Source organism: Scyliorhinus canicula, chromosome 5 (assembly GCF_902713615.1).
Source record: "Scyliorhinus canicula chromosome 5, sScyCan1.1, whole genome shotgun sequence".
NCBI classification, from domain to species: domain Eukaryota; kingdom Metazoa; phylum Chordata; class Chondrichthyes; order Carcharhiniformes; family Scyliorhinidae; genus Scyliorhinus; species Scyliorhinus canicula.
In genome coordinates this window covers 199,500,711-199,525,615 of record NC_052150.1, presented here as the reverse complement: position 1 = coordinate 199,525,615, position 24,905 = coordinate 199,500,711, and the positions used below count along the sequence as shown (strand labels likewise).

The window sequence follows — 24,905 nt, the reverse complement described above, 5'->3', positions numbered from 1 at the left end:
AGTAGTCTGGAGGCAGTTGTTCTGGAAGCCCTCAACATTGACTCTGGACCCCATGAAGTCTCAGGACACCAGGTCTGACATGGGAAAGGAAACCTACTGCTGATTACCATGTATTGTCCACCCCCTTAGCTGATGAATTATTACTCTTCCATGTTGGAGGAAATGATGTGAAGATGCTGGTGTTGGACAAGGTGGGCACAGTCAGAAGTCTTAATGTCTAACAGGTTTATTTGGAATCACTAGTTTTCGGAGCACAGCTCCTTCATCAGGTGAGTGAAGAGGTAGGTTACACAAACACAGCTCCTGACCTCATTACAGCCTTGTTTCAAACATGGACAAAAGAGCAGAATGCCAGAGGTGAGGTGAGAGTGACTGCCCTTGACATCAAGGCAACGTTTGACTGAGTATGGCATTAAGGAGGCTGAGTCAATGGAAATCGGTGGGGGGGGGGGTGCAATTACCTCCCAGTCCTCGGATACTGAAGCAGTTCATCTCCAAATGTAGAAAGACCTGTACAATATCCAGACTTGGGCTGACAAACGGGAAGTAACATTCATGCCAAACAAATGCCGGGCAATCACCATCTACAAAAGAGGATCTAACCATTGCCCATGACGTTCAGTGACATTACCGTTGCTGAATCTTCCACTGTCAATATTCTGGAGGTGACCATTGACCAGCAACTGAACTGGGCAAGCCATATAAATACTGTGGCTATCAGAGCAGGTCAAAGGCTAGGAAGCCCACTGCGAGTAACTCACCTCCCTATACCCCCCCCCCCCCCCCCAAAAGCCTGTTCACCATCTATAAGGCACCAGTCAGCAGTGTGATGGAATACTTTCCACTTGCTTGGATGAGTGCAGCTCGAACAACACTCCAGAAGCTCGACATCATCCAGGACAAAGCAGCCCACCTGATTGGTACCCCTCCCGCAACCATTCAATTCATCCACCACTGATGAACAGTAGCAGCAGCAATGTGTATCATCTATAGGATGCATTGCAGGACCCCACCAAGGCTCCATGGACAGCACCTTCCAAACCCACACCATTAGCATCTCGAAAGACAGAGCAGGTTCCCCTCCAAGTCACTCACCATCCTGACTTGGAAATCTATCACTGTTCCTTTAAAGCTGGATCAAAATCTTGGAATTCCTTTCCTAACAGCATTGTAGGTGCACCTACACATCAGACTGCAGCAATTAAAGATGGCAGCTCACCACTACCTTCTGAAGGGCAACTAAGGATGGGCAACAAATGCTGACCTAACCGGCGATGCCCACAAAGAAATATATGATGGAAGCATTTAAAATTATGACAGGATGAACGATTCAAAGGGGCGGCACGTTGGCCCAGTGGTTAGCACTACTGTCTCACAGCACCAAGGACCCGGGTTAGATCCCGACCCCGGGTCACTGTCTGTGTGGAGTTTGCACATTCTCCCTGTGTCTGCTTGGGTCTCACCCCCACAACCCAAAAGATGTGTAGAGTAGGTAAAATTGTATGTTCGTATTAGATGGAGAGTAAACTAACATGGACTGGTTGGGCTGAATGGTTTGGTTTGTTTGTATGTGTTGTGACTTTTATGTATTTCCAAACCAAACAAAACCTTAATTTTTTTAAATGCAGGAAACCATGCTATGCAACAAAAACAGCAAAGCACGCTATTGCTTTATTTGCAACAAGAATTACCTAATGAGCTTAGTCGAAGTTGTAATCTTGAACTTGTATTATTTGGGTATGCTTGTTTGATCTATATGCTAGGATCCTACATGCACCCTTCGTTTAAGTCATACATGTGTTTTACATACATCTATTGTAGAGATGTAAAAGCAAAATGGAAGGAGGGAAGAACTGAACTTTTAATAGGATAGTGGCCAATTTTGCGACTTCGATCTGATTAATTGGTTGGAGATCTTGGAGTGGATTTTGTCGTCTTAACCCTGGTGGAAACTGAATGGCAGAGCTAAAATTGAGATGATTGATGACACATTGCCCCATTCCTGTTCTGTCATTGTTTGTAAGATGGCACAGAAGCCAACCCTTTGGATGATAGGCCTATGCAAGTGTTTATGCTTCACATGATCCTGCTCCCATCCTTCATCTAACCCTATTTCCTTTAACACATCCTTATTCTTTTCCCCGTCATGTGATATCTAGCTTCTGAAATGCTTTGGTGCTGTTTGCTTCAGCTACTAGGCATGGTAACATGATCCATATTCTATCCATTCTCTGGGTGGGTAAAGAAGTTTATTTTGAATTCCCTAGTGGATTTACAGATAACTTTCTTATAATAATGGCCCCTGGCTCTGGTCTCTCACAAAACTGGAAACACCCCTCTGACTAACCTATCAAACAATTTCATAACCTCAAAGACCTTTTAACAGGCCGTCCCTCAGTCTTCTCTCTTTTAGAGACAAGAGCCTCAGCATGTTCAGCCTTTCCTGATGACATGCTTGGTTTGTTCTATTTGTGTTGCAGTCTTCCACTAGATGGCCCAGACACCAGTGTATATCAGGCCAGACTCTTGAGTCAATACAAGTTGGAGGTCCTTTGCTTTATGTGGAATTGACATGCAGTTTTACAGGTTTACTGGGTTCTCTGCTCATTTAAAAACCTGGTTGAAGGAGGAAGGGTGCAAAATAGTCCAAGATTATTTTTTAGGTCCAAGAGCAAACCTCCTAGAACAGGCAGAATGTGGGCAATCATCCCTCCCCCTTCCACCCACTGCATTCCCATGATCACACCAAGCCATGGGCCTCTGGTTTAAACAAGGCTCAATGCATGTTTCACATTTTTCAACTCTACCCTTCGAGAAATAAAACTGTGCTTGGTTAGCTTTTTTATGGCCTTGTTAACCTGCGGTGCAACTTTTAGCGATTGATATATTTATGCTCCAAAGATCCCTTTGTCCCTGTATCCAACCTAGACTTTCACCTTTTGAAGCAATAAATGCCATCGCTATTTTTCCTACCAAAATGTACAACCTCACATTTATCTATGTTGAACTTCTTTTGCCAATGCCCACTCTGCACGTTTATTAATGTCCTCCTGTAATTTGTTACAGTCCTCCTCAGTATTGACTATCCCATTAATGAAGCAGCTGAAGGAAGTTTGGCTTGGGACAATGCCCTGTGGAACTCCTGCAACAATGTCCTGGGGCTGAGATGATTGATCTCTAGCAACCTCAACCATCTTTTTTTGTGCCAGGTATGACTCCATTCTTGGAGAATTTCCCCCCGATCCCAATTGACTTCAGTTTTAGCAGGATGCCCTAATCCTTCAAATGCTGCCTTGATGTCTTTATCACCTCACTTCTAGGATTTCCCTCATGTCCATGTTTAGACAAAGGCTAACTGGTTGTCCATGGCAAATGCACACTTGGGAGTGATGAGCAGCTTATTGTAAGTGTTTTTGCACAGCATTATTGATGATTCCTCCCAACATTTTGCTGATAATTGGGAGTAGAATAGTAAATAGGCAAGTATACTGAATTGTGTGGATAAGGCTACTAGGCAGTTTTCCACCTTGTCATGCAGGTGTTTATGTTGCAGCTGTACTAGAACGGCTTGGTTAGGACCGTGGCATGTTCTAGAGCTCAGACCTTCAGCACCACAGCCAGAGTGTGTCGGGGACAGTTGTTTTTACTGTGTCCTCCTCACTTGGCCTTTCTTGGACCTGTAGCTGAAAACAAGCTTTTGACTCGAGCAGTGACAGTTTGGACACTTGACACTTCTGGCAGAGGAAGGTTGCAAATTCTTAAGCTTTTATGTTTTATGCCTAGGTGCTCAGCAATGCCTGAGGCTGGTGTTATTTATGGAGAAGCCTCTTCTTGTTCATTGCTTAATTGCCTACCAGTTAGATGTGGGCTACAGAGTTCTGACTTGATCTTTGGTTGTGAGATTATTTAGCTCTGTTCATGGCATGTTTATTTTTCTGTTTAACATACATATAGTTCTGTCTTGCAGCTTCACCAAGTTTGTACCTCCCTTTCTGGTATGGCTACTGCTGTACCTGACATGCTGTACCTTCACTAAACCAGGGTTGGTTGTCTGACTTGTTGGTAATGGAGAAGTGAGGGATATACCATCCCAGGAATTCTCAGATTATGGTGGTTTTTAGTTCTGTGGCTGCTGATAGCATACAGCTCTCCATGGATGTCCAACTTTATGCTGTTTGATCTCTTCTTAAATTATCCCACTTAGCATAGTGGTAATACGACATGACATGATGTTGAATGACCCAGTATGAAGACAGGACTTGGTACTTACAAGGATTGTAAGTGGTCACTCCTACCAGTGCTGCCATTAACAACTTCATTCATGGCAAGTAGATTGATCAGACCTACAGTGCTCCCTTGCGTTGTTTCCCTCAGTCCCTGCCTCAAGCCCAGTTTGGCAGCTGTGAACCTCAGGACACCAGCTCAATTTGAAGATTTCAAAAACGTGAACTATTGATAATGAGAAATATGTCAATCTGTGAGGCTGAGCAAAGATCCCACAATTGCCCCTCACAATCAAATTTAAGTATAGGTTCATATAATCACAGACTATAGCTCATAATATATACTTGGATTTTGCAGTTGTAATGAAGCCATAAGTGTTAGCTGTCATTACCAATGTGAAACTGATAGAAAATTTTATTGTCTGCTTATGTATAGTTAAACAAGGAAATGCGGATATTGGTGTCAGCAATTTCACTCCTCTGTCACAAGAATGCTCTGTTTAAAATCTCTGAAATCTTAATCATTACTTAAATTCATGCGAATCCTTAAAAAGGTTATTCCTTGTTAAATGAGATGTAACAAGTATATAATTACTGTTGAACAATCTCTTTGGCCCTGAAAGAACAATTTTGTATTTATGAAATGTCAAATTTCTGATGTGATAAACTTTGTGAATTTTTAAATTTTTAGAAGTTTTCTATATTTTACCTTAATTCCATATGTATGTCCAAAGCTTTATTTCACACTCTGTAAAATGAGTAAAAAGGATCACCAGTGGTTTTTACTTCGTGGTCTGCCCCTCTAATAACACCCTCTAAAAAATCTATCCTGGCCCACTCATGTCGACGCTATCACCAAGAAAGCACAACAGCGCCTTTACTTCCTCAGGAAACTAAGGAAATTTGGCATGTCCACATTAACCCTTACCAACTTTTACAGATGCACTATAGAGAGCATCCTCTCGGGCTGCATCACAGCCTGGTATGGCAACTGCTCGGCCCAGGACCGCAAGGAACTTCAGAGAGTCGTGAATACCGCCCAGTCCATCACACGAACCTGCCTCCCATCCATTGATTCCATCTACACCTCCTGCTGCCGGGGGAAAGCAGGCAGCATAATCAAGGATCCCTCCCACCCGGCTTACTCACTTTTCCAACTTCTTCCATCGGGCAAGAGATTCAGAAGTCTGAGAACACGGACGAACAGACTCAAAAACAGCTTCTTCCCCACTGTCACCAGACTCCTAAATGACCCTTTTATGGACTGTCCTCATTAACACTACACCCTGTCTGCTTCATCCGATGCCAATGCTTATGTAGTTACATTGTATATCTTGTGTTGCCCTATTATGTATTCTCATGTATTTTCTTGAATTCTGTTCAATTCCCTTTTCTTCCCATGTACTGAATGATCTGTTGAGCTGCTTGCAGAAAAATACTTTTCACTGTACCTCGGTACACGTGACAATAAACAAATCCAATCCAATCCAATCCAATCTGACCATTTCTCAGTGTAACTGGCTGCTTAGTCTGTTGATGACTTCACTGTTTCTGGGTGCCAGAGATCACCTTGAGCTGATGCAAAACTGAAATTAACATCTAGAAAGGTGAAATGCAAACCATAGAGATCCCTAAATCTTTGCAAAAAACTCTTTTAGGTGAGCGGCGAGCACCGTTGCTTTTTTTTTGCTGAATGCAAAGTCCTGTGCCATAGTCTCTACAACTGCAACAGTTTTATCTTTAAAGTATGAGGCAATTGACTATGTAAAGCATCTTGATTGCTGGCATAATGTGTTTAAAACTATTCCAATGTAAGTATCTGCACAGGAATTTCCTTGGTGTTGTCCCACTCAGCTGATGTAATTTTTGCAGAAGATTGGTGGAACCCTATTTATATGTGTATCTGGGATAATGGGTATATTTTGCTCAAGGAGATTTGCTGAGTAAATTTCCAATGTTGGTCTCTCCTGCTCCAGGGGTAAATACCAGGATTCTTTTTTTTTAAAAAGTAGTCCATAAGCATTTTCTATTTGGGTATTCCTCTCTATCAATCACCCTTTCAAGCTACACGCTTTGGTGATGGAACTAGTTTTTTAGAGCTAAACGTTTGTACAGTAACTCTGATTATCAGAGGTGATATTTGGTACTTTTTAGCATGATTAAAAAGCAGCCTGTTAGACAGCATGAAGCTCATTATAAAATGTATTAACTTTCAGAAATTTAAAGGGGAATCGTATAACGGATCTGATTCCAGAAACTTTTGACGGTCTCTCACATTTGAAATACTTGTAAGTTTCAAACTTTACTTGCTGCTTTTGATGAACTTTACTGATTTGTGGGTTTTGCCCCTCAACAAGTTAAGGCAAGCTGTGTGTGTTGCTTAAATCTGCTTGTTACAATAAGATTGTTTTTTTACTCAAATATCTTATTGTCAGAGATTGTTGCATCTCACGGAGGGGACAAAAACAACATTGTCTTGCTATTCCGTATCAATTAACGTCAGTAGTAATCGATTTCCTAATTGAAAGAGATAGCATAAAAAGAAAATATTAAAGTGAGGAATAAAATACATGATAAAATCTCTCCATTGGAGTAGAAGAATCTATGAAGAATGGGGTTTGATTGTGTCGAATTTTCACCTCTGGGAGCTGGTACAAATCCAGCATGGGTTGTTGGGTAGTGTGGGCTGTTTAAAGAATAAATCCAGAATAAGATTCTTAGTAAGTTCTATGTGAGCTGTATTACGGCACCCTGAGCGAGGGGCGCAGCCAATTCCAGCGCCTCTTGACCACACAATTGAATGAACCAATAATTCTTAGAAAAATACCCAAATTCTTTGGTCTCTGGCTGCTCAATAATTGCAGTCACCAGGTTTGTAAATTTAAACCCAATTAATTTTTATTAATAACATTAACTATAATTAAATGTGCAGCAAGTACAACTGGTTAAATATGATCTAATTCCTAACTCTCCTCTCAAACTCTGTACACACACAAGTCACCGAATCACACAAGACAGAGAAACACGGGGCGGGGGGGGGAAGAGTGGTGTAAAATAAAATAATATAAAAAGTAAAAAGGATAAAAGTCTCTCTTCATATGGATGTATTCCAGTATACTTTTCTTCAGTCTAGACCTTCAGTTGGAGGTTTTTGCTTTCATAGAATTCCTCCAGTGCAGAAGGAGGCCATTTGGCCCATCCAGTCTGCACCAATCCTCTGAAAGAGCACCTCACCTAGACCAACTCCCCTGCCCTATTCCCGCAACCCCATCTAACCTGCACATCCCTGGACATGAAGGGGCAATTTGTATCATGGCCAATCTACCTAACCTGCACATCTTTGGACTGTTTGAGGAAATCGGAGGACCCGGAGAAAACCCGGAATTAAACCTGGGTCCGTGGTGCTGTGAGGCAGCAGTGCTAGCCACTCTGCCACCATGCTGCCCTTTATTCTGTCCTCAGTTTTTTCTATTAACCATAATTTTTAAATGCTGCCCTGATGTCTGGAACCCCCACCATGGCCTCTGCATCCCCCCCCCCAATGCCCCAATTTACCTGTTAGGGGGTTCTCTAACAGTGCCAACTTGGCATCCGAGCACCTTGGCACTGCCAGCCCGGCACCCTGGCAGTCTGTTATGATTTTCGCTGTAGATTCATCCAAGTCTCAAAATTTCTGTGCCGATTCAGAAAACAGCAGGTAGGCAGCATTTCTGGAAAAAGAATTGGAGAGAGTCAGCAGCTCACAGCTTCTTCTCTCAACATGCAGTATACAACTGTCCCTTCCTGGTTTCTCTGAAAACCATCCCACACGGGTAGGACCTAATAACTGCTTGTCACCAGGCAGAATACAGCCTTTGGCCAATTCATTGACCACCAGCAATCGAACTGAATGCCTCTGATCTCTTGGGTTCCAGAAAGTGAGTTTTTCTGTTCAAAAGCTAAACCTCCATAGCACAGTGTACCATTTTGCAACTTTTGAGTTCCTCACTTCGTTTGCATGACTTAATGGCATATGTCCATTAAATACTCATGGATCAAAATGACGACGACAAAGTAAAATCAATGGGAAACAAGGAAATCAACAGGAAGGTCCCTTACACATGCTTTTCTGCTGTTGAGCACGCATGTAATCTGGTGTTGTAGCTTCACCAGGTTAGCATCTCGGTTTAGTAGTTGTGGCTCCTGGCACGCTGTCCTGCACTGCTCATTGAACCAGGATTGGCACCCTGTCTTGATAATGGTGGAATGAGAGATATGCCAGGACATAAATTTTACAGATTATGATTGAATAAGAACATAAGAACTAGGAGCAGGAGTAGGCCATCTGGCCCCTCGAGCCTGCTCTGCCATTCAATGAGAACATGACTGATCTTTTGTGGACTCAGCTCCACTTTCCGGCCCGAACACCATAACCCTTAATTCCTTTATTCTTCAAAAATTAGGGGCTGGTTTAGCGCAGGGCTAAATTGCTGGCTTTGAAAGCAGACCAAGGCAGGCCAGCAGCACGGTTCAATTCCCGTACCAGCCTCCCTGAAAAGGCGCCGGAATGAGGCCCCTAGTTCTGCTTTCACCGGCCAGTGGAAACAACCTGTCCGCATCTATCCTATCTATTCCCGTCATAATTTTATATGTTTCTATAAGATCCCCCCATATCCTTCTAAATTCCAACGAGTGCAGTCCCAGTCTACTCAACCTCTCTTCGTAATCCAACCCCTTCAGCTCTGGGATTAACCTAGTGAATCTCTTCTGCACACCCTCCAGCACCAGTACATCCTTTCTCAAGTAAGGAGACAAAAACTGAACACAATACTCCAGGTGTGGCCTCACTAACATCGTATACAATTGCAGCATAACCTCCCTAGTCTTAAACTCCATCCCTCTAACAATAAAGGACAAAATTCCATTTGCCTTCTTAATCACCTCTTGCACCTGTAAACCAACTTTTTGCGACTCATGCACTAGCACACCCATGTCTCTCTGCACAGCAGCATGTTTTAATATTATATCATTTAAATAATACTCCCTTTTGCTGTTATTCCTACCAAAATGGATAACCTCACATTTGTCAACATTGTATTCCATCTGCCAGACCCTAGCCCATTCACTTAACCTATCCAAATCACTCTGCAGACTTCCGGTATCTTCTGCATTTTTTGCTTTACCATTCATCAGAGAGTCATCTGCAAACTTGGACACATTGCACTTGGTCCCGAACTCCAAATCACCTATGTAAATTGTGTACAATTGTGGGCCCAACACTGATCCCTGAGGGACACCACTAGCTACTGATTGCCAACCAGAGAAACACCTATTAATCCCCACTCTTTGCTTTCTATTAATTTTATTTTTTTTAAATGTTTTTTATTGAGTTTTCATATTTTATATCCAACAAATTACAAATTATTAGAAAAAAAAACATGCAAAAATTAACATGTATATTTACAGGTAAGCATCTTCATAATAACAACTGTGGCCGCCCCCTTTAGCCGGCATACATATTTTACATTCCCCAATATGGCCGAGGCACATGTTTATCGGCATTTATTTACAATTTGGTTTTGGGCCTTAGCTTCCCATCAAACCCCCATAACGAACCCGTAGCCCTCTTCCCGCCCCCCCCCCCTCCCCCCGGCTACCTTCCCCCGATTCCCATCCATTTCCCCCTGATTCTTGGCCACCCGACTATTCTTCCTCTTGTTCGTTGTGGCCACAAACAGGCCCCGGAACAATTGCATGAATGGCTCCCACGTTCTATGGAAGCCGTCGTCTGACCCTCGGATGGCGAATTTGATTTTCTCCATTTGGAGAGATTCCGAGAGGTCGGACAACCAGTCTGCAGCTCTGGGCGGTGCTACTGACCGCCAGCCAAACAGGATTCTACGGCGGGCAATCCGGGAGGCAAAGGCAAGGGCGTCCGCCCTCCTCCCCAGGAATAGATCTGGCTGGTCTGAAACCCCGAAGACCGCCACTATTGGGCATGGCTCCACCCTCACCCCCACTACTTTGGACATAGCCTCGAAGAAGGCTGTCCAGTACTCCACAAGTCTGGGGCAAGACCAGAACATGTGGGCGTGGTTGGCCGGGCCTCTTTGGCACCGTCCACATCTGTCCTCCACCTCCGGGAAGAACCTACTTATACGGTTTCTTGTTAAGTTGACCCGATGCAGTGCTTCGCTCCAGAGTCCCCACCCTATCTCAATCCCCAGGTCATCCTCCCATTTCTTTCTTGTTGCGTCTAGTACGGTGTCGTCCCTTTCTACCAGTCGGTCATACATGTCGCTACAGTTCCCAGACGCGACAGTCGTGTCTGTCGTGGCGGTTGTGGGTACGTCCTTGTCTCCTTTCGTAAGAAGTTTTTGAGCTGCAGGTACCGTAGCTCGTTCCCCCTGGCTAGCTGAAATTTCTCTGTCAGTTCGTCCAGTGTTGCGATCCTGTCGTCCGTGTATAGGTCCCTGACTGTCAGTGTCCCCCCGTCCTGCCTCCACCTTTTGAAGGTGGCGTCAGTCAGTGCTGGTGTGAACCTATGGTTGTTGCAGATGGGAGCCTTTTTTAAAAAAGAATAATTTTTATTGGAATTTTTTACAGAAAATATAAAAATATAACAACAAGTAATAATATGCAACAAACTGCCCCATAACCCCCGCAACTCCCCCCAAACCGTAACAACACATGTATCCCATTCCCCCCCCCCCCCCCCCCCCCCCCCCCCCCCACCCCAACAAGAGAACTTAACCATAAATTAAAATTAAATAAATCACATTTAAATAAAATAAACAAACATAGTCATCGTCCCCCCCCACCCCCCCGGGTTGCTGCTGCCACTGTCCCAGTACCCTATCGTTGAGCCAGAAAGTCGAGGAAAGGTTGCCACCGCTTAAAGAACCCTTGCACCGATCCTCTCAGGGCGAATTTGACCTTCTCTAGCTTAATAAAACCCACCATGTCATTGATCCAGGTCTCCATGCTTAGGGGCCTTGCATCCTTCCATTGTAGCAAAATCCTTCGCCGGGCTACTAGGGACTCAAAGGCCAGCACACCGGCCTCTTTCGCCTCCTGCTCTCCCGGCTCTACCCCAACCCCAAAGATCGCGAGTCCCCATCCTGGCTTGACCCTGGATCCCACCACCCTTGACACCGTCCTCGCCACCCCCTTCCAGAACTCCTCCAGTGCCGGACATGCCCAGAACATATGGGCATGGTTCGCTGGACTCCCCGAGCACCTGACACACCTATCTTCACCCCCAAAGAACCTACTCATCCTCGTCCCAGTCATGTGGGCCCTATGCAGCACCTTGAATTGAATGAGGCTAAGCCGCGCACACGAGGAGGAAGAATTAACCCTCTCCAGGGCATCAGCCCATGTCCCGTCTTCGATCTGTTCCCCCAGTTCCCCCTCCCACTTAGTTTTCAGCTCCTCTACTGACGCCTCTTCCACCTCCTGCATAAGCTTGTAGATATCGGATATCTTCCCCTCCCCGACCCAGACCCCCGAAAGCACCCTGTCACTCACCCCCTTCGCGGGGAGCGCAGGGAATCTCTCCACCTGCTGTCTAGCAAATGCCTTTACCTGCAGATACCTAAACATGTTTCCCGGGGGAGCCCAATTTTCTCCTCCAACTCCCCCAGGCTCGCAAACCTCCCGTCAATAAACAGGTCCCTCAGCTGTCTAATGCCCGCTCTGTACCATCCCTGAAATCCCCCATCCATGTTCCCTGGGACGAACCTATGGTTCCCCCTTAACGGAGCCTCCATCGAGCCCCCCACTTCTCCCCTATGTCGCCTCCACTGCCCCCAAATCTTGAGGGTAGCCGCCACCACCAGACTCGTGGTATACCTCATGGGAGGGAGCGGCCACGGCGCCGTTACCAGGGCCCCCAGGCTTGTATCCCCACAGGACGCTCTCTCCATCCATTTCCATGCTGCCCCCTCCCCCTCCATCACCCACTTGCGCACCATCGACACGTTGGCCGCCCAGTAGTACCCCGAGAGATTGGGCAACGCCAGCCCCCCCCATCTCTACCCCGCTCCAAGAAGACCCTCTTCACCCTCGGGGTGCCATGCGCCCAAACAAATCCCATGATGCTGCTGGTTACCCTTTTAAAAAAGGCCCTAGGGATAAAGATGGGCAAGCACTGGAAGAGGAACAAGAACCTCGGGAGAACCGTCATTTTGACGGATTGCACTCTGCCCGTCAACGACAGCGGCACCATGTCCCACCTTTTAAATTCCTCCTCCTGGTGAAGTCTGGTGAAGTTAAGCTTATGGAGAGTCCCCCAACTCCTGGCCACCTGCACCCCCAGGTACCTGAAACTCTTCACTGCCCTCCTAAAAGGGAGCCTCCCAATTCCCTCCTCTTGATCTCCCGGGTGCACTACAAATACCGTGCTCTTTCCTAAATTTAGCTTATAGCCCGAAAAGCCCCCAAATTCCGCTAACAGCTCCATCACCCCCGGCATTCCCCCCTCTGGGTCCGCCACATATAACAGCAGGTCGTCCGCATTCAGCGATACCCGGTGTTCCTCCCCACCCCGCACCACACCACTCCATCTCCCTGACTCCCTCAACGCCACAGCCAGCGGTTCAATCGCCAGTGCAAAGAGCAGAGGGGACAGGGGGCACCCCTGCCTGGTCCCACGATAGAGCCTAAAGTACTCCCATCTCCTTCCATTTGTGACTACACTCTCCATCGGAGCCGCGTAAAGCAGCCTCACCCATTTGATGAATCCCTTCCCAAATCCAAACCTCTCCAGCACCTCCCATAGGTTCCCCCACTCAACTCTATCAAACGCTTTCTCTGCGTCCAGTGCCACCACTATCTCCGCCTCCCCCTCCACTGCCGGCATCATGATAACATTGAGCAGTCTCCGCACATTCGTGTTGAGCTGCCGCCCCTTGACAAATCCTGTCTGATCTTCGTGAATCACCTCTGGCAAACGATCCTCTATCCTGGTGGCCAGGATCTTCGCCAGCAACTTAGCGTCTACATTAAGGAGCGAGATAGGCCTGTATCATCCACACTGCAAGGGGTCCTTATCCCGCTTTAGGATCAAAGAGATCAGTGCCCCTCCCATGCCTCATTGAAAGTTCGCACCAGCAGGGGACCCACCAGGTCTGCATACTTTTTGTAAAATTCCGCCGGGAACCCGTCCGGCCCCGGGGCCTTACCTGACTGCATTTGTCCGATCCCCCTGACTAGCTCCTCCAGCTCTATCGGCACCCCCAGCCCCTCTACCAGCCTCTCTTGAACCCTTGGGAAACATAGCCTGTTCATGAAGCTCTCCATCCCCTCTCTCCCCCTCGGAGGTTCCGACCGGTACAGTTCCTTGTAAAAGTCCCTAAAGACCCCGTTTACTTCTGCACTACATTTCCACCCCCACCCTTCACTCCACCAATTTCCCTAGCCGTATCTCGCCTACGGAGCTGATGCGCCAACATCCTGCTCGCCTTCTCTCCATACTCATATACCGCGCCCTGCGCCCTCCTCCACTGTGTCTCCACCTTTCTGGTGGTCAACAAGTCAAATTTGGCCTGCAAACTGCGCCGTTCTCCCAGCAACCCTTCCTCCGGTGTCTCCGCATATCTCCTGTCCACATCCAGGAGCTCTCCCACCAGTCTCGCCCTCTCCTTCCTCTCCCTCCTTTCCCTGTGGGCCCGGATGGAGATCAGCTCCCCCCGGATCACTGCTTTCAGAGCCTCCCAGACCATCCCCACCCGGACTTCCCCCTCAATGCTTCTCCGAACCCTCTTACACACCTCCTCCTCCGCCAGCATCCCCACATCCAGGCGCCAGAGCGGGCGCTGGTCCCGCGCCTCTCCCATCTCCAGATAAACCCAGTGCGGGGCATGGTCCGAAATCGCTATGGCCGAGTACTCGGCATCCTGCACCCTCGGAATCAATCCCCTGCTCAGGACAAAAAAGTCTATCCGGGAATAAACCCTATGGACATGAGAGAAAAAGGAATACTCCCGCGCTCTCGGTCTCCCAAACCTCCAGGGATCCACCCCTCCCATCTGGTCCATATATCCCCTCAGCACTTTGGCCGCCGCCCGTCTCCTGCCCGTCCTTGAACTGGACCGGTCCAGTGTGGGATCCAGCACTGTGTTAAAATCTCTCCCCATGATCAGGCCCCCTGCCTCCAGGTCCGGAATGCGCCCCAACAAGCGCCTCATGAAGCCAGCATCATCCCAATTCGGGGCATATACGTTCACCGGCACCACCTTCTCTCCCTGCAGCCTACCCTTCACCATGATATATCTGCCCTCCTTGTCCGACACCACCTCAGCCGCCTCGAACGCCACCCTCTTCCCCACCAGAATCGCCACCCCCCCGGTTCTTCGCGTCCAATCCTGAGTGATAAACCTGCCCCACCCACCCCTTCCTCAGACGAACCTGGTCCGCCACCTTCAGGTGGGTCTCCTGGAGCATAGCCACGTCCGCCTTCAACCCCCTCAGATGGGAAAATACCCTGGTTCTCTTAACCAGCCCGTTCAGCCCCCTCACGTTCCAGGTAATCAGCCGGATCAGAGGGCAACCCGCCCCCCTCCCCCGCCGACTAGCCATAGCTTATCAGATGTTCGCCCCAGGCCATCACACCCCGCCCGACCTGTTCCCCATGGCGATAACGCCTCTCCTCTTCCCCACCGGCTCCTTCCTAGTCATTCCAGCAGCAACCCGGTATCCCCCCCCCCCCCCCCCCAAGCCGCGACGCACCCTCCATGGTACTTAACCCCACCTCCCCACCTAACCCACAACCATACCCAACTAACAAACCCACCCGTAAACAGAGCAAACAGAAAACCAGCATACATAACACACATGTCGAAGTTACAAAAGTTGAAACAAAACAGCAACAGCAGAAACAACGACGGCCAAAGTATGTCCCCAGACCCTAGTTCGAGTCCAGCTTCTCCGCCTGTACAAAGGCCCACGCCTCCTCCGGGGACTCGAAGTAATGGTGCCGGTCCTTGTATGTCACCCATAGGCGCGCAGGCTGCAACATTCCAAACCTGACCTGCTTGGCATGAAGCACCGCCTTCGTCCGGTTGAACCCGGCCCGCCGCTTAGCCACCTCCGCACTCCAGTCGTGGTAGATCCTCACTACCGAATTCTCCCATTTACTGCTCCTCTCTTTCTTGGCCCAGCGCAGCACACACTCCCGGTCACTGAATCGATGGAACCGCACCAGCACCGCCCTCGGGGGCTCATTTGCCTTGGGCCTCCTGACCATCACTCTGTGAGCTCCCTCAAGCTCCAGGGGCAAATGGAAGGACCCCGCTCCCATCAACGAGTTCAGCATCGTAGTCAAATACACCGGGAGGTCCGACACTCCAGCCCCTCCGCCAGGCCCAGGATCCTCAAATTCTTTCACCTCATGCGAACGTCCAGCTCCTCCTAGCGGTCTTGCCACTTTTTATGAAGTGCCTTGTGCAACTCCACTTTCCCCACGAGGACCACGGCCTCCTCCTCCCTTTCAACGGCCTGCTGCTGCAACTCCCGAATAGACACCTCCTGGGCCGCCTGGGTCCCAAGCAGCTTGTTCGTAGTTGCATTCATGGAGCCTGCTGCTCCTGCGCCCACTTCCACCAGTCCTCGTGTGTTGAACCGGCCGCCATTTTGTTTTCCTTCCCACGTTTTATTTGGGGAGCTGCTGCAGCTTCTTTCTTCGTCCCACTCCGGGTGAGCACCATATAGTGTGGGGCAAGTTCCTCCAGGCACCTTCCCCCACCGGGATGCGTTAAAACAGCGCCGTTTGGGGCCCTCGAAACGGCCCAAAAGTCCCTCAATAGCGGGAGCTGCCGAACGTGCGGCTTAGCTCCGCATAGCCGCAACCGGAAGTCCGCAGATGGGAGCCTTGTCCGACATTTTGGTCAGGCCAAATTGCTGCCGCAGTTAGTTCCAGGATTGGAGGGTGGTTGTCACCACTGGGCTGCTGGAGTGTTTTTGGGTGGGGATGGGAGTGCTGCCGTGGCGAGGGCCCGGAGGGGGGTCCCCATGCAGGAGGCCTCCTCCGCACGCACCCACTCGGCTTCTGGCTCCTGGATCCATCCCCTTACTCGCTCGGCTGTTGCCGCCCAGTGGTAGAATCGTAGGTTCGGGAGGGCTAGCCCCCCCTGGATTTTGTTTTTTGTTGGACCTTCTTTGGGATCCTAGCATTTTTACCCCCCCAATACGAACGCCATGATAAGTTTGTCCAGCGCTTTGAAAAAGGCCTTGGGAATGTAGATCGGAATGGATCTAAACAGGAAGAGGAACCTGGGCAGTACGTTCATTTTGATCGTCTGGACTCACCCCGCGAGGGAGAGTGGGAGTGTGTTCCATCTTTGCAGGTCCTTTTTTACTTCCTCCGTCAGGCTGGTGAGGTTCCATTTGTGGATCCCTTTCCAGTCATGGGCTATTTGGATCCTTAGGTAGTGGAATTTGTGTCGGGCTTGTTTGAATGGCAGCCCCTTTAAGATCTCGCTTTTGCTCATGTTGAGTTTGTAGCCCGAGATGGCTCCAAACTCTTTCAGGAGCGCGATGATTCCGTCCATGCTGCTTTGTGGGTCCGAGATGTAGAGGAGCAGATCATCTGCATAGAGTGAGACTCTGTGCTCTCTGCCTCCCCTTCGGATCCCCCTCCAATTTTTTGCTGCCCGGAGCGCGATTGCTAGCAGTTCGATTGCTAGTGCGAACAGCAGCGGGGACAGTGGGCATCCTTGTCTGGTGCCCCTGTGCAGTTGGAAGTATTGGGAGTTGGTATTGTTGGTCCATACACTCGCCATGGGAGCGTTGCATAGGAGCTTTACTCAAGCGTTGAACCCTGTTCCAAGCCCGAACCGCTCCAGTACCTCTGAGGTATTTCCATTTGACTCTGTCGAAGGCCTTTTCTGCGTCCAGGGAGACGATCACCTCTTGTGTTCTCTCCCCGGAGGGGGTCACTATCACGTTCAGCAGGCGCCTGATGTTCAAGGTAAGCTGTCTACCTTTGACGAAGCCCGTCTGGTCCTCTGTGACCACCTCAGGTACACAGTCTTCTAGCCTTTTGGCTAGGATTTTGGCCAGTATTTTGGCATCTGCGTTCAGCAGAGATATGGGTCTGTATGACCCACATTCCGTTGGGTCTTTGTCTTTCTTAGGTATCAGCGAGATTGAGACCTGTGCTAACGTGGGTGGCAGTGTGCCCCTAGCTAGCGAGTCTGTGAACATCTCCCGCAGGTGCGGGGCCAGCGCTGTCGCAAATTGTTTGTAGAAGTCCGCCGGGAATCCGTCCGGTCCCGGCGCCTTCCCCGTCTGCATGGAGCTAATGCTGTCCATGATCTCTCCCAGTGCTAGTGGTGCTTCCAGGTCCCGTTTTCTGCCCCCTCCCACGACTGGTATGTCCAGTCCATCAAGGAACCGGTTCATCCCAGCCTTCCCCGTTGGGGGCTCTGAGGTGTACAGCTCTTGGTAGAAGGCCTTGAAGGTTTTGTTAATCCTCTCTGGTTCTGTTTCCAATGTGCCTCCGGTACCCCTGATTTGCGCAATTTCTCTGGTGGCTGCCTGCTTTCTCAGCTGGTGTGCCAACAGGCGGCTGGCTTTGTCTCCGTGTTCGTACAGGGTCCCACGCGCCTGGCGGAGTTGGTGCACTGCTTTCCTGGTGGAGAGCACGTCAAAGTTCCTTTGTAGTTCTTTCCTCTCCGCCAGGAGCTCTGCGATCGGGGCCTTGGAGTATTTACGGTCTACCTCCAGTATGGAGTCGACCAGCTTCTGCCTAGCCACCCTTTCCTCCCTATCTCTTTGCGCTTTGAAGGCAATGGTTTCCCCTCTTAGTACGGCCTTAAGCGCTTCCCAGAACGTGGAGGGTGAGACCTCCCTGTTTTGGTTGTCCTCCGTGTACTCTGCTATGGCCCGCGCTATCCTTTCGCTGAAGGCCTTGTCAGCTAGTAAGGCACCGTCCAACCTCCATGTGGGGCGCTGGGCCCTTCTCGTCTCTAGCAGCACGTCCATGTAGTGTGGAGCGTGGTCTGATATCACAATTGCGGAGTATTCCACTTTGTCTATCCCTGGAAGCACCGTTTTCCCCACCACAAAGAAGTCAATTCTGGTGTACACGTTGTGTACTGGGAAGAAGGAGAATTCTTTCTCCCCCGGGTGGGCTTTGCTTTCTATTAATTAACCAATCCTCTATCCATGCTACTACTTTACCCTTAATGCCATGCATCTTTATCTTACGCAGCAACCTTTTGTGTTGCACCTTGTCAAAGGTTTTCTGGAAATCCAGATATACCACATCCATTGGCTCCCCATTATCTATCGCACTGGTAATGTCCTCAAAAAATTCCACTAAATTAGTTAGACACGACCTGCCCTTAATGAACCCATGCTGCGTCTGCCCAAAGGGACAATTTCCATCCAGATGCCTTGCTATTTCTTCCTTGATGATAGATTCAAGCATCTTCCCTACTACCGAAGTTAAGCTCACTGGCCTATAATTACCCGCTTTCAGCTTACCTCCTTTATTAAACAGTGGTGTCACGTTTGCTAATTTCCAATCCGCTGGAACCACCCCAGAGTCTAGTGAATTTTGGTAAATTATCACTAGTGCATTTGCAATTTCCCTAGCCATCTCTTTCAGCACTCTGGGAGGCATTCCATCAGGGCCAGGAGACTTGTCTACCTTTATCTTACCCATCACTACTTCCTTAGTGATAACAGCAGGGTAGCATGGTGGTTAGCATAAATGCTTCACAGCTCCAGGGTCCCAGGTTCGATTCCCAGCTGGGTCACTGTCTGTGTGGAGTCTGCACGTCCTCCCCCTGTGTGCGTGGGTTTCCTCCGGGTGCTCCGGTTTCCTCCCACAGTCCAAAGATGTGCGGGTTAGGTGGATTGGCCATGCTAAATTGCCCGTAGTGTCCTAATTAAAGTAAGGTTAAGGGGGGGTTGTTGGGTTACGGGTATAGGGTGGATACGTGGGTTTGAGTAGGGTGATCATGGCTCGGCACAACATTGAGGGCCGAGGTACTGTTCTATGTTCTATAATCATCTCAAGCTCCTCACCTGTCATAGCCTCATTTCTATCAGTCACTGGCATGTTATTTGTGTCTTCCACTGGGAAGACCGATCCAAAAAACCTGTTCAATTCCTCAGCCATTTCCTCATCTCCCATCATTAAATCTCCCTTCTCATCCTCTAAAGGACCAATATTTACCCTAGCCACTCTTTTTTGTTTTATATATTTGTAGAAACTTTTACTATCTGTTTTTATATTCTGAGCAAGTTTACTCTCATAATCTATCTTACTCTTCTTTATAGCTTTTTTAGTAGCTTTCTGTTGCCCCCTAAAGATTTCCCAGTCCTCTTGTCTCCCACTAATCTTTGCCACGTTGTCTGCTTTTTCCTTCAATTTGATACTCTTCCTCATTTCCTTAGATATCCACGATCGATTTTTCCTCTTTCTACCGTCCTTCCTTTTTGTTGGTATAAACCTTTGCTGAGCACTGTGAAAAATCACTTGGAAGGTTCTCCACTGTTCCTCAACTGTTTCACCATAAGGTCTTTGCTCCCAGTCTACCTTAGCTACCTCTTCTCTCATCCCATTGTAATCTCCTTTGTTTGAGCACAAAACACTAGTGTTTGATTTTAGCTTCTCACCCTCCATCTGTATTTTAAATTCCACCATATTGTGATCGCTCCTTCCGAGAGGATCCCTAACTATGAGATCATTAATCAATCCTGTCTCATTACACAGGACCAGATCCAGGACTGCTTGTTCCCTTGTAGGTTCCATTACATACTGTTCCAGGAAACTATCACGGATACATTCTATAAACTCCTCCTCAACGCTGCCTTGACCGGCCTGGTTAAACCAATCGACATGTAGATTAAAATCCCCCATGATAACTGCTGTACCATTTCTACATGCATCAGTTATTTCTTTGTTTATTGCCTGCCCCACCATAATGTTACTATTTGGTGGCCTATAGAGTACTCCTATCAGTGACTTTTTTGCCTTACTATTCCTGATTTCTACCCAAATGGATTCAACTTTATCCTCCATAGCACCAATGTCATCCCTTACTATTGCCCGGATGTCATCCTTAAATAACAGAGCTACACCACCTCCCTTACCATCCACTCTGTCCTTGTTTGATACCCTTGGATATTTAACTCCCAGTCGTGACCATCTTTTAACCATGTTTCAGTGATGGCCACTAAATCATAGTCATTTACGATGATTTGCGCCATGAACTTATTTACCTTATTTATACCTTATGTGGGCAGCACGGTAGCATTGTGGATAGCACAATTGCTTCACAGCTCCAGGGTCCCAGGTTCGATTCCGGCTTGGGTCACTGTCTGTGCGGAGTCTACACATCCTCCCGTGTGTGCATGGGTTTCCTCCAAAGATGTGTAGGTTAGGTGGATTGGCCATGATAAATTTCCCTTGGTGTCCAAAATTGCCCTTAGAGCTGGGTGGGGTTACTGGGTTATGGAGATAGGGTGGAGGTGTTGACCTTGGGTAGGGTGCTCTTTCCAGGAGCCGGTGCAGACCCGATGGGCCGAATGACCTCCTTCTGCACTGTAAATTCTATGATTCTATTTAAGATTATTCCGAATACTACGAGCATTGAGGTAAAGTACACTTATGTTGGCTTTCATACCTCTTTTTGAATTTTAATTTGAAAGTGAAATCTATTAATCCGTCTGCACATTACGAGGATCTCTTGTCGTCTCCAATCGAGGAGGCAATTAGTTTCTGTATGCTTTAGAAGTATCTTTGTCTGGTACAAGGTGAGTTTTATTGTCTTCCATTTGGCCCTTCAAACCTGCTGCACCAGACAACTAGTTCATGGCTGATCTAGTTCAACTCTCAATCCTGAAACAAACTTATCAATACTATATGTTCAGTTTTTTGACCAGGCTGCTCCTCCGGGAACGACTCTTGCGGAGTTCTGCTGATTCCGATGACTTTCCTCTGAACTAAGGATCTTCTTCGCGAACGCTGGTCTCGCACACCCTCATCTGTTGTCGCCGTGTCTTCTCTTTGCTGGGATGTAGTCTTCACTCGAGGTGGAGACTTCGCTGGGGGTGGCTTCAAGGGGTCTCCTTATACCCCCTCCACTCTGTTTCTTTCTTGCCTTTCTGGAAAGTTTTCTGGCTTCCAGTCAATCAAGTTACCGGAGAGGGGGGTTGCAGCACCCAATCGGATTCCTGTTTCCATATATGGAAGACACCAGGAGCCCCCTGGAGGTTCATTCTCATGTGTAAGGAGTGTACATAGCCCTTTCACATATGCTGTGGAGGCACTGGCTGATACTGGATTTGAGATGTCAGATGTCAATACTAGACAATACACAAAATACTATTCTTATTTCGTCAATCGTGAAACAAACTTATCAATACTATACGTGTAGTTTTTTGACCAGGCTGCTCCTCCGGGAATGACTCTTGCGGAGTTCTGCTGATTCCGATGACTTTCCTCTGAACTAAGGATCTTCTTCGCGAACGCTGGTCTCGCACACCCTCATCTGTTGTCGCCGTGTCTTCTCTTTGCTGGGATGTAGTCTTCACTCGAGGACTCCAGTTCCAGCTTCTAGGATAAATTCAGACTTACCCTTGTCTATGTTTATAAGGCCTGTCTGAATTCTTATTAGGCCTGGCTGCTGTTCACTTTCGATTGTCCAATTCTGCAACTGGCCTAGGTTTTCAGGCTGTTGCCATTTTGCCATGGTTACTTCACTAATCTGAGAAAGACAGATGACAATATACCTGGAAAAAGCTTTTGCAAGGTTTCTGCTGCTACCGGCTGGCTTTTTTGTTTGGTGTCATCTGCTTCTGACACCCCAGCACTGGTTCACACACACACTTGGGGCAGCCTATCAGCTGGCCTTCATCCCAGTTTTCGTATATTCCTTGAAAGTGAAATCTATTAATCCGTCTGGACATTATGAGGATCTCTTGTCATCTCCAATCGATGAAGCAATTAGTTTCTGTATGCTTTAGAAGTATCTTTGTCTGGACACAGGGTGAGTTTCATTGTCTCTCAGAGTATCTTAATTAGTGGAGTTACGTTTGCTACCGTTTGACCTCAAAGAACCATTCAAGTATCTGCAGAATTTTGAAAAATGACGACTCGGGCAAATTAGCATGGCCAATTCACCCACCTTGTACATCTGTTTGGGTTTGGGGGTGAGATCCACGCAGACACTGGGAGAATGTGCAAACTTTGCACGGACAGTGACTCTGGGCCGGGATTGAACCCGGGCCTCGGCGCCGTGAGGCAGCAATGCCATCAACTGTGCCACCGTGCTGCCCCAGTTCATAGGCAATCATTAGATAATTTATTAAGTTTATTATAAAACAACAGTTTAGATATGATGCATTAATTAGATAGAAAAGGTATACGACGCATGACAGTTGGGAGGGATCCCAGTGGATGGGCAGAAGCACAGTGTGTTCATCTCAGTCGCTTGTGGTAACAGCATTTTGCTCTATTAAGAAATCCTTTCCTTGGTAGTCCTTCTTGTAATCCATCTGAGGTTACAGTGCCTGACGAGCACTGCAAAGTCATCAGGACCCAGCCCCTGTGCCAGAGCATTTATTAATCCACCTTTTTTCTGAAGGCTAGTGTCAAAAACATAAGAACTAGGAACAGGAGTGGGAAATTCAGCCCCAATCAACTATTCAAACCCTTCTGACCAATGGATACAGCACAAGTACCCATACCTTCCTATTTGTCACTCTGTTCAAGATCAACGTTTTATAGGTTACATATCAAGGATCCTTTCTAAACTCTAGCATAGTTAAGGGGTGCACCATCCTACCAGCTTAGAAATGTCAACATTGTGTTGTTACTCGTGTCTTAATAAAGCTCGTAGTCTCAAATGTGGAGAAGATGCTTTATTGTGAGTTCGTTCTCTCTTCAGAGCTGTTACCTATGGCTACCTTCAGTGCTCCTAGCTGGCGTGTGTGTGTGTGTCCTGCTCCAAGTTCTGCCCTCTGTGAAGTGTGTCCTCACTTCCTGTCCCCGTCTATTTATATGGCTCTCCCGTGCCCCCTCTAGTGTTTGCTCAGTTGTATTGCATCTAGTTAACTTGTGATCACCACATCCCCCTTTTTCTCTTTACATATTTTCTGTACATCGTTAAAGAAAATTGTACATCCTGTCCCGGTGTATTTATAGCTCTCCCTCTGGTGTTTGCTCAGTTGTTTTTCTAGTCAATCTACGATCACCACATCCCCCTTTTTCTCTTTACATATTTGCTGTACATCTTTAAAGAAAATTATAGAAAACAGTTACTTATGATATGTGTATCTAGACAGGTGATGGTGCTATTGCATATTGTACAAAGCCAATGTAGTTATATGTCCAATCTTAATAAAAACATTTATGAGTCCAAACTTGATGAATTTGTTCAGAGCTTTTTTTTCTTTTTGTTGTTGATGACGTGGTGATATTGATATTGCAAGTCCGCCGTCAATGTTGTTGGTGTTCCTTGTTATTTTAAGTACCCAATGCATCATCCCGAGGTGTTTGCATGGTCACCTCACTGATGTTGACTGGCATGGACTTTTTTTTTTTCTGTGCTTGTGGTGTTGATTTATTGTCTCATCCGCCTTGGATGCTGGTGTGCTTGCTCGTTCTGGAGCAGACGTGTGTTTGTGCGATTCGTCGTCATCCCATGACATGTTTGTAGTCTTGTCATCGTTTTGCAGTGTGCTGTGGCATTGTCCTTCATGTGCCAAGTAGTACCATTATGTACAAGTCGTTGTTTCATTGCTGTTGTTTCTGTCGTTCCTGTTTTTGTTGTTTTCGTTGCCGTACTTGTTGCTGTTTTTGTCGTTTCTGTCTTTGGTGTTGGCACTGTCGTTGTTCCTGACTTTGTTGTTTTCGTTGCCGTTCGTGTTGCTGTTTTTGTCGTTTCTGTCTTTGGTGTTGTCGTTATCTTTGTTCCTGACTTTGTTGTTTTCGTTGCCGTTCTTGTTGTTTCTGTCTCTGTCGTTGTCGCTATCTTTGTGCCTGACTTTGTTGTTTGTCTTGTCGCGCTTCATGTTGCTTTTGTTCTTTCTGTTGTCGTTCTCGTTTCTGCTGTGCTTCTTGCTATTGTTGTTGGTCTTGTCGCGCTTCATGTTGCTTTTGTTCTTGCTGTTGTTTGTCCCGTTTCTGCTGTGCTTCTTTTGACTTTTGTTTTTCTTGTTATACTCTATTCGTGTCCCGAGTGGATAATTTGAGTCATTGAGCATTTCGTCTCGAGAGTGGTGCGAATGATCTGATGTTGCATCGGTGCAGGTGACATCAATCATTTGTGGAGAATTGGATTCCTCATCTTTGCTTTCTTGGTGCTCCTCTTCCGGAGTCACATTCTTCTCGATTTCATTTGAAGCGGTGTCTCTGGATTCTTGGCGCTCCTCTTCTGGAGTCAAAACCTCCATGATTACAATTGACGTGGTGTCTGTGGACTTCTGGTGCTCCGCTTCTGGAGTTGAAATCTTCATGATTTCTGTTGATGTTGTCTCACTGGACTCCGGGTGCTCCTCTTCTGGAGTCACAATCTGCATGGTTTCTTTTGGCTTGGTCTCTCTGGACTCCAGGTGCTCCTCTTCTGGAGTCAGAATCTGCATGGTTTCTTTCGGCGTTGTCTCTTTGGACTCCAGGTGCTCCTCTTCTGGAGTCAAAATCTGCATGTTTTCTTTCGGCATCGTCTCTCTGGACTGTTGGGTGGC

At 47.6% G+C, this 24,905-nt stretch overlaps 1 protein-coding gene across 2 annotated transcripts in view; it reads left to right on the top strand.

Moving 5' to 3' along the window:
* LOC119966513 (leucine-rich repeat-containing protein 37A3-like) overlaps window positions 1-24,905 on the top strand; it is a 194,650-nt gene that overhangs the window by 58,646 nt on the left and 111,099 nt on the right. For both annotated transcript variants that reach the window (XM_038798328.1, XM_038798327.1), the window contains one exon: window positions 6,440-6,511. In XM_038798328.1, coding sequence (XP_038654256.1) covers window positions 6,440-6,511 — 72 coding nt within the window. The remainder of the gene's footprint in view (window positions 1-6,439; window positions 6,512-24,905) is intronic.